General features: G+C 38.5%; 2 protein-coding genes across 2 annotated transcripts; one reads left to right on the forward strand and one right to left on the reverse strand.

Annotated features, from left to right (window-relative positions):
• Positions 1 to 1,393: 1,393 nt before the first annotated feature.
• Positions 1,394 to 6,259, reverse strand: mrpl46 (mitochondrial ribosomal protein L46). Its single transcript, XM_063880719.1, has 4 exons — positions 5,971 to 6,259; positions 5,384 to 5,585; positions 5,117 to 5,284; positions 1,394 to 2,011 (listed from the first exon to the last, which is right to left on the reverse strand). Exons 1-4 carry the CDS (start codon positions 6,229 to 6,231, stop codon positions 1,761 to 1,763), a joined length of 882 nt encoding a protein of 293 aa, XP_063736789.1. The 5' UTR covers positions 6,232 to 6,259; the 3' UTR covers positions 1,394 to 1,760.
• Positions 6,260 to 6,750: 491 nt separating this feature from the next.
• mrps11 (mitochondrial ribosomal protein S11) lies at positions 6,751 to 9,162 on the forward strand. Its single transcript, XM_063881523.1, has 6 exons — positions 6,751 to 6,930; positions 7,757 to 7,864; positions 8,019 to 8,117; positions 8,404 to 8,533; positions 8,817 to 8,882; positions 8,991 to 9,162. Exons 1-6 carry the CDS (start codon positions 6,842 to 6,844, stop codon positions 9,096 to 9,098), a joined length of 600 nt encoding a protein of 199 aa, XP_063737593.1. The 5' UTR covers positions 6,751 to 6,841; the 3' UTR covers positions 9,099 to 9,162.
• The last annotated feature ends 515 nt before the right edge of the window (positions 9,163 to 9,677 follow it).

The following is a 9,677-nucleotide window of genomic DNA, read 5'->3' on the forward strand; positions in this document are numbered from 1 at the left end:
TTTGCAGCATGAGTAAGAGGAAGCTGAGTTGATCAGAGGAGCTCTGCAGTCTCTCTGAGGTCACCAGTGATTTACACAGAGCTGTAACGGTGTGCAAATACTGCCATCTATTGTCACAGCACGGGATCTGCTGCATGGATTTGAATTATTATGTAATTTATTTTATGTTTTGTTTTATATTTTCTTCTGATAAAAAAAATATCTTCCAATCAGTTTTTTTATTTATATATTTTTGAGGTTTTTTTTAATGATGTCTGATTTTAATAAAGATCTCTTGTCCAATATTTTCATTTATATAATATATTTATATGTATAATTCTTTACATTTACTTATTTTGATGTTATTTCATATGATGGCTTTATTTTAATTTACATTTTTTGATTGTTTTACTTCTCATTCTTATATATATATATATATATATATTAAAGTCATTCTGACTGAGATAAAGATATTTTTGGGGAATTTAAAAGTGTTTTTAATTTAAAAAGTTGAACACTCCTGTCTAGTTTAATGGAGTTTGCAGTTTAATACATTCAAATGTGAAAATGAACACGACTGCACACATGAATGATTAAGTAGCTTCAACTTTAGAGCTTATTACTTAGAAGCAGAGACTCAGATGTTTTTAGGTTTGAATCTGAAAACACCAGATCCTACATTTCCCAGAATGCAACCTAGTAGTTGCTTCTGCTGGTTAATGCCCACATCCTTCATAACTCCATTTCCCAGTCTCACTAAGAGATGAGGGAAACATCAGTAAAATAGTTGGTCGTTTAATTCATGTCTCTGCAGAGAGGAGCCGCTTCTGCTGGAGGTGAAGCGCCGGCCCACTCAGGGCAGGATTAAGAGTCTCTCCAAACAGCAGGAACAACATTTCCTTCACTTTTTAACTCGAAGCATTCTCATTAAATGCTGCAGCTTCTAAAAAACTACAGTTAATGACATTTTTCCTGGAAAATGTCATTAAATGCACCGTCCTTCAGACTGATGAACACAGCTAAATGCTCCCTTCTTAGAAAATAAACTAAGTATATATAATATATATATAATGAAGAACTGCACTCAAGGACCATTTTGAACGACTTAACCTGAGTATTTCCCCTTTGTGCAACGTTATACATTCACACCACCAGATTTTGCAGACATATTTTGTAGTTTTTGCTCCACTATGTTAAATTTACAGCTTTATTTCCTAGCTACCTTTCAGAATCGGATTATTAAAACCATATGTAAATAAGCTACATCAGCTAATACATTAGTATAGGGTAAGCTAACCAGCATTGAGCAGAGTAAGAACATTAAAGTGATTAAAAAAACCTTTAAAGTTTTGTAAAATGCACTAATTTTGCATTAAATTAAAGGAAAATATGGAAAATAATCCGCAAATAGATATTAATTTAAACGTTTTATTATATTTTACATTAAATGTAGTGAAAATCTACAGACGCAAATAAAAATCTGAAAAACGACGAGATGGTATATCAGCAATAAAGCCCACACCATCATCCCTCATTCTTTGCTAAAATTGTGGCAACTAAAGAAACTTTGAGCCTATTTTCCCAAAACCTCTGAAGCCCAATTTTCTAGTTCTTGATTTAGGACACATTTTAAGATGATTAGACATTAGAGGCTAACTTAAAGTTCAGTTTGTTTGAAAAAGGAATTTATTTATACAATACATCACATCTATTGAAAGACGTTTGGAACAAGCCGACAGATCTCCCCCCGCCATAAATATTGTCCCTCTCTGTGTTTGTGTTCACAGGCCGAGCAGGAAGCGCTCGACCTTCATCATGTACGCCGGCTTCAGGTGGTGCTGCAGCTCGCTCTTCGTCACCCACATCAGAGGGGAGTCTGGGGCGGCGGGGGGGCCGGCGTCTGCCAGGACGGCTTTGAAGAAGAACACCTTCGTCCCCACCGAGCTCTCCGTCCGGGCCGCTTTGGGCAGTTTGTACTTGTAGACTCCGCATGGGGTGTTTCCCAAGAACATCGCCTTGAAACCAGCTGCTGCTGCAGGGCGAGAAAGCAGAGGGGGGGGGGGGGGGGTTCAGCTGGAGACACAAGGTGAGTGCAGATGTTCCAAGGTTTTAGTTTAGTTTATTTTTTACATAATTTATTATTCAATGTTTTGTATGTTATTTTAAATTTATACTCATTTTATTTTTGTTCTATTTTGTAATAACTTTTTGTTTTGCAGTTCGTTTTTATTTATTCTTATTTTAATAATATTTTTGTGTTGTTTTTAATTTTTGTGGTTTCATTTTTACCATCTTTTTATTGAAGCTAATTTTTTAATATTTTTATTTTATTCTTATTTTAACTTTAATTCTGTTTATATTTTTATTTTAACTTATTTTATTTTATTTTATTATTTATTCTTCTATTTAAATTTTCAAATTAATTTGTATATAGCGTGTCATTTATTGATTTTTTTATATTTGTATTTCCTTAGGCTTATTGACATAAATAACTTTTTCCGCACAAGAACCCAAACAGAAAAACCTCTTCAAAATAATAAACAGTTAAAACAATAACTAGTGGAATTAATGATTGTAGTTTGAGGTCACTTATCAGTTCACTTTATTAAAGAGAAAGAGGAGCGTACTGAAACTCTGCCAACATTAGTGCGTACATGCAGTGTTTTAGTTGAGTCCCCTGATACCGTGTCGTCACAACGACACACATTAAGTCTTAATCCATGATGCCGTCGTCTGAATCTCACGCTCAGCGCTCCGTGTTAGAGACTCATTTCCACCAGGGCTGCAGATAATTGAATAATAATTGTGATCACGACTTCAGCTTCCCACAATTAAACGAACATGACCGAGTGCGATATCAACGTTTAAAACGCTCAGAAATAATCTGTGTCATATGCAACAGAGAGCAGATAGGTACACAGTATAATAAGCTGAATTACAGGTAAAGGAGAACTTTATTTTACGTCTTCAAGAGGCCCTATTCTGTTTCGGGGTTCTCCATTTCCTGTAGTGTGATATAAAGGTTTTAGTGCATGTAAATGGTTCTGCAAAGTCTAAAATCCCAAATCTCAGCGCTTCTATTGGCAAGCGCTGCAGGAGAGGACTCTTTAAAGTAGAGACACTACATACTGATATACACCTGAACATCAGCAGGAGAGGACTCTTTAAAGTAGAGACACTACATACTGATATACACCTGAACATCAGCAGGAGAGGACTCTTTAAAGTAGAGACACTACATACTGATATACACCTGAACATCAGCAGGATAGGACTCTTTAAAGTAGAGACTCTACATACTGATATACACCTGAACATCAGCAGGAGAGGACTCTTTAAAGTAGAGACACTACATACTGATATACACCTGAACATCAGCAGGAGAGGACTCTTTAAAGTAGAGACTCTACATACTGATATACACCTGAACATCAGCAGGAGAGGACTCTTTAAAGTAGAGACTCTACATACTGATATACACCTGAACATCAGCAGAATAGTGCCCCTTTAACTTTGAGTACTTGATAATTAGCAGACATTTTGCACAACATGAAAGTTAAATCAGTTCTGTCTTTAAGTGCTTAATGTGTATTTCATTTAGGTTAATAGAAATGCACATGCAGCCCTCTACTCCACAAACATGCCTTTACACCAAAACCTCAATATTTAAAACACTTTATATAAAGAGAAACAGGATATTGATGAGCGAGTGTGGAAGGTGGAAATTGGATAAAATGTATTTCCATTAACCTCAGAGCCCTTTCCTTTGCAGGATATATAATGTACGATCCATATCATAAAAATCCGCCGCTATAGCTTTTATTATTATTGTGAGCACGCTCCATTTGCTGCATTATTTCTGCGTGTCCTCCCTAATCTCCGCCGCTGTAATGACCCACTTTTTATCCCCGGGATCATTAAAGTTTGATGGGCTCTTCTCTGAAACAGCAGTGTGATACTCGCACTACAAATCGTCCACATTAACCACAGCGAGAGGATCAAACGTCCTGAAAACTCCACCAACATCATTTACTCACGCAGCGTTTCCCCAATCATACGCCACTTATTATTCATATTACACACGGTCACATCCAGGAAACACACGGAGTAAATGTCCCTCACTTTACATATCAAATATCAGTTGCAAACGCGGGTTATTTGAACCATATTTCATACGTAAGATATCTATTGTTTTAAGCTGTTAAGCATTTAAATAAACAGTTTAACGCTGCTCATGATCTATCCATTTGTCAGCTCCTCTTGATATTTACATGTGCTGGTTTTAATTTAAAGCGCCGCACAGTATCAGGAGCTAATGATATTTAATACTGCATGATTACAGCTATTATTTTAACTGTTTCACTTCAAATTAGCTGAGCACTACGGCTGCACAATGAGTGGAAATGTTATCAAAGTCACTATTTGCTTACGTGAGATTCTGAATGCAGGACTTGCAAACTGAAAAATGATTGTTTTATATGAAATAAATACATATTTATATCCAGTATACAAATAAAATGATAATTAAACGAATACATTAGAACAAACATTGAAATGCACATAAATAATACATGAATTGGATACAAATAATACATATATTAATCTAACTTCAACTTTAATGAGAGCTTAACGCAGCAGCTGTTGTTAAAGAGGGTTAAAGGCGCATGTTTATTATATCTGAAATATTCCAAATGGAGTAATTAATTAAGGTTGGATTGATGTGTTTTTATGCTATTTGGACGGCGTTGGTGTTTTTTAGCTTGTTATATTTCTAAATATCTTTAGATTATAAATATTGTATATTTAAGCGTATTTAGCAAAAACCATTCTGCCTGTTACCTGGCAGAAAGTATAGCTTACAAAGAATCTAAAAAATAGCCCTCGTGTGAGTTACCCAATTACATCGCTTCATCAAAGATATCAATCGCAGGCAACGTTAAACATTTCAAGACTCAAGGTAAACACTCCGGTTCCTGTTACCTGGCAGATGAAGTGCCCCATGATTTAACAGAATTCAAAGCACTTGAACACTGATTTTAAAATACTAAACAGTCATTTAGAAAGGTTTAAAAACAGAGGAGTGAATCTCAGCAGCTTCATCTCTGACATATTGAGGTAAACCTGCTGCTGCTGTTACCTGGCAGGGAGGTGAGGGCTCTCTCTGCCGTCTCCCTCAGCGTCTCTCCTTGCTGCCACTGAGTCTGAGGCAACAGCCAGACCTTCTGCCCCCCCACCGGCTGCTCCACCAGCAGCAGCAGAGAGTCTGCGAGGCGGCGCTGCAGAGAGCGGGGGTCTCCGTCTGCAGCTGAGGAAACAGAGATGGCGGAGAGAGGGTTAGTGGTTCTGTTAATAATCAGTCGATAGTCATTAAAGCATGTGACTGGATGCCCTCTCCCGTACTGACCGGTGACCCTGGGTGCCGGCTGGAAGTTCTTGAGTTTCTGATCCCAGGAGTCCTCCAGGTCCTGGGCCAACACGATCTCCTGGTCCCGCCGGTCGTCCTCTTCATCAGAGTCGTACTCGCCCGTCTGCATCCTCCTTATCCGGTCAGCGTCGTCCAGCAGCCGCAGCTCGTGGTCCGAAAGCATGCTCTTCTCCTGCTCCATCTGGAAGTCAAGTCAGTGAACTTTATAACTATATGTCTGTTGTTGTAGGAAATCTATCTTTTATAGAACAGTCTAACTTATCTAGAACATTTTATATTGCGTATTCTTTGTGGTTCATGTCCTTTCTATTATAGATATGGATATACACTAGCTGTTTATAGTTTTTATTTGTATTTAATTATATTATGTTAATACTTATTTCCCCTTTTTTTAAATTATTGTTTTGAACACATCGCTGCTATAAATTCCCAATTTGGGATCAATAAAGTATCTATCTCTATCTAATAGGTACATTGACTTGTTTACATGCTATTCTGACGGAAGATCGATTAAGTTAAATCACTGTGTACACATCTTTAATGTTTAATGTATAGGAGAACCTCACCTGGCTCATCATGTCTCTGAACTGCTGCTCTATGGGGCTGCTCTCTGCAGAGATGACCGGAAGTCTCTGCAGACACACGGCCGCCATAAGGGTCCACGGAGAAGAAGCACTTTCCTCCACATGTTGAGCCTGCCAGGACCGCCGACATACGGACGTGCTGGAGATCTGACGGAACCCAGAGTTATTGACCGATGTCCGGCTGAAAGAAGAAAGAAACTGTAGGAGAGACCGACCTGCCATCCTTCTGCAGGGCGCTGCCATCTTTTTTTTGTTTACGTTCAATGTACATGCAAAAAAATCCTGGCGCTGTCAAAAGAGTTGGGAGGGATTTTTAATCACAGTAAAATCTTGCTTTTAAAAAGCTCAAGATATAAATACAAACACCAGTTCCTGATTTGAGGTGTTTTTATTCATTCATATAAAAATAAAACTGTATTCAGATCTATATTTCTGCACTTTAAACGAGTGTTCACCATGATGAACCACGATGAAGCTCATATTTACGACGGTTTACGAAGAACTTGAAGCTAACATGTTTGTACTGCTACCCACAATCCTGTTCAGGAGTCGGAACGGTCTATTGTGATAAAAGTAGGGAAAGACCTTATTAGTGTACGTCTTTAGAAAAAGAACATATATCATTATACGTACCATACCACAAATTTAAATACCTTGTTTAGTTTATTGTGTAGTTTTGAATTGTTTTTTTTCAAGTGAGGACCATTATTGTTATATTAAATAATTTGGTTTGCGATATTACCACCCCTCAAAAAGAAAATACCATTAGTCTGGTCTGGATTTACAGTACCTTCAATGTCACATTTGTTGTGTGTAAAGAAGCTACATGTCTGACAGTTAACTTGTCTCAAAGATGTATAAATTAAATTGTATATTAGTTAGTTCTGTTAGTAATGTATGCCGACAGCTTGCTGCCTCCGTAAATGCAAGTGGAAGCTCGCTGTAAGTATTTCGTGGTTCACTAGCATCCCTTTTAGCTAGTGGCTAACATTAGCTCTGAAGGCTGCTGCATGCTGAGTGTTATGAAGCTACATGTTATATTGTTTATTGTTAGACTTTGGGATATTTCGATTCCCAACACGTTTTATTTTGGACTAGTGGAAAGAAAACCCCCCAAGTACACATTGAAGTGTTTCTCTTACCAAATGTTTCTCTTAAATTCACCAGAGTTAGCTTTATTATTGGCACATTTCAACATAACATTTCAGAAAAAGTGCAAAAACGCACAATGACTGTCATCAAAATAATCAGCTAGTAAGGTTTCATGATGATATGTATTTAAACACGGGTATTTCCTGTGTTGTCTTATACATATCATTACAGAGGAGTTTGTTTACACGTCATTCTCAGCTTTATTAATATCACATTTTGTTCCCAAAGCATGGTATGAATAATTGACCTTTTATAACATAGCTTTGACAGTGTTTCCAGATTTATAGAGTGATATAGAGGGATATTTCTAAACTCCAGAACATTTTAGACCTGGCTTTATCCAATGTTCAGAGATGTTTTTACTAAAAATGGAGGTAAGTGGGGACATATTTAACAAGATATTGCCTTATTTGTTTATGTAAACATACCATTTTAGTAAACTTGAAATACAAAAACAGTTTAACTTGATGTGACTAATCAACTGTGGAAGCTTCATGGCGATATCTATAATGAAAATTCTAACCCTGTAGTGTGTTTCCCTTATTGTGCATGTACAGATGAGCAAAGGCACTCTGGTTTAGAGCGATGGTTCTAATTAAATGGTTTGTTTTTATAGATGTGGAAACACGGCGTTACAGCGGACAGTGTGTTCCAGTGCGGTCAGACTTCAGGAGGCAGCAGCTTCCAGCACAGAGGCCGGGAAAACCTCCTCCAAAGAGTTCAGGTCCGGAAACACACCTGTACATTATTCTGCAGTTCTCTAGTGTTCAATAACTTGTGTTGAATAAAGGCTCAATCTAGGAAAAAACATGTTTAAGCACTGCTCACTGTAGTAAAATAGTGTAACAGCGCCATTAACCCTACTTTTAATCTTTCAGCATCTTCCCCCCAATGCCGGGCCAGGACTCTTCACTAAGATGGGGGGGAAGGAAGTTTGAGGAGTTACCTATCGCTCACGTTAAAGCAACGTACAACAAGTAAGTGGAAAGACCATAAAACAGGGATTCACTGAGATCCTTTTGACATCATTCTGATCAATCATTTAGGTTAGGTTAACCCTCATTTATTTAGGCTACATATTAGCTGTTCTGTGATCAGGATCAGAAACAGGTTTATTGCCAAGAAGTTAAATTAAAACGTGCAGTATCGGTATGACGAGTGGAAAGCCGTGCAGATGTAAGCTCTGATGTGATGCAGTCAGGTATGTGGGAGTATATAACATGTGAAGATGTAAACAGTGTGTGACACATGTTTTTGTCCCAGCACACACATCCAGCTGACGGAGAGCCAGGGTCAGTCCCTGGTCCGGACGTCCTGCGGCACAGAAGGCTTCAGGAACATCAAGAAGTCCACGCCGGTCGCTGCTCAGACTGCGGGAATATCTGCTGCCACAGTACGTCTGCACACAGCCTCACACACACACACACACACACACACACACACACACACACACACACACACACACACGGGACTCTGTCATTACCAAGACATTACTTACTGCAGGGGACCCGGCTCAGGGTGTTGCTCTAAGACATGTGAGACCCAGAAACTAGCATGCCATAAAAAGGTCATATTGTTATGAGAGATGGTGGGTGATTATGACCCATGTTTTCTAGTGGAGAAAGATGACGTTCATGTAGAAATGAATCTCCCGTTTCTCCTCCTCTTCCTCTCAGAAAGCCACAGCGAAGGGAGTGACGTTTGTCCGTGTCGTTGTCAAAGGTATCGGACCGGGACGATGGGTGAGTTTATATTGTGATCCAAACACAGTAAGAAAGAAGCGCCTTAAATACGTATCGACCTCATCCTATCAGCTTCTTCACAAATGAATACATCTCTCTGTTGTGCAGTCTGCCATCCAGGGCCTGACGATGGGGGGTCTGCAGGTGGTGTCGATCACCGACAACACCCCCGTGCCGCACAACGGCTGCCGCCCCCGCAAAGCCAGGAGGACATGATCTCCTGAAGGCACCGCTTGCATTCTAATCTGATAAATAAAGTTTGTTTTTGTTGTGTAACTTTCCCCGGCTCTGAGTGCACCTCACGATTCATCAGTGGGAATGATTACAGGGGGAGGTAAATCAGAATCAGAATCCCTTTATTCGTCCCACAGAGGGGAAATTAAAAAAAGAATGAGCAGAGACCGAGAGAGTTAGTGCCTGGAGTATCTTTATAAATATTCCCTCTCATTTAAGCACACGTGCTGCGCTCCGTAAGCACACTTTACTACTGAATCCTGAAAATAAGAGAAAGTCATTATATATGAATTAGTTTCCTAATCTCAAAACGTTTCTCTCAGATTCTCAGCAGGGAAACAAGTATTTTTGGAGCCTTGGGCAACATTTACTCTCAGAAAATGTAACTTAAGTGTCTATTTGGCCAGTTTTATGCATTAAAAGTGTGTAAAAAATAAAGTAAATGAAAGCAATTTTTTATTTATAAGGCAACTGAAGAAATCAGAAGTTGAGTAACAAATAAAATCTGAAAAAAAGCACCAATGCATATCTGGAAATAACCCATTTAGCATTAAAACAATT

The sequence above is a fragment of the Eleginops maclovinus genome, chromosome 4, assembly GCF_036324505.1.
Source record: "Eleginops maclovinus isolate JMC-PN-2008 ecotype Puerto Natales chromosome 4, JC_Emac_rtc_rv5, whole genome shotgun sequence".
NCBI lineage: Eukaryota > Metazoa > Chordata > Actinopteri > Perciformes > Eleginopidae > Eleginops > Eleginops maclovinus.

Coding starts and splice junctions, on each gene's coding strand:
- mrpl46 (XM_063880719.1), bottom strand. CDS start 6,231: ATGGCAGCGCCCTGCAGAAGGATGGCAGGTCGGTCTCTCCTACAGTTT. Junction 5,586..5,970: donor TCAGAGACATGATGAGCCAG/GTGAGGTTCTCC, acceptor CTTGACTTCCAG/ATGGAGCAGGAGAAGAGCAT. Junction 5,285..5,383: donor GCCGGCACCCAGGGTCACCG/GTCAGTACGGGA, acceptor CTGTTTCCTCAG/CTGCAGACGGAGACCCCCGC.
- mrps11 (XM_063881523.1), top strand. CDS start 6,842: ATGTATAAATTAAATTGTATATTAGTTAGTTCTGTTAGTAATGTATGC. Junction 6,931..7,756: donor AATGCAAGTGGAAGCTCGCT/GTAAGTATTTCG, acceptor TTGTTTTTATAG/ATGTGGAAACACGGCGTTAC. Junction 8,534..8,816: donor CGGGAATATCTGCTGCCACA/GTACGTCTGCAC, acceptor TCTTCCTCTCAG/AAAGCCACAGCGAAGGGAGT.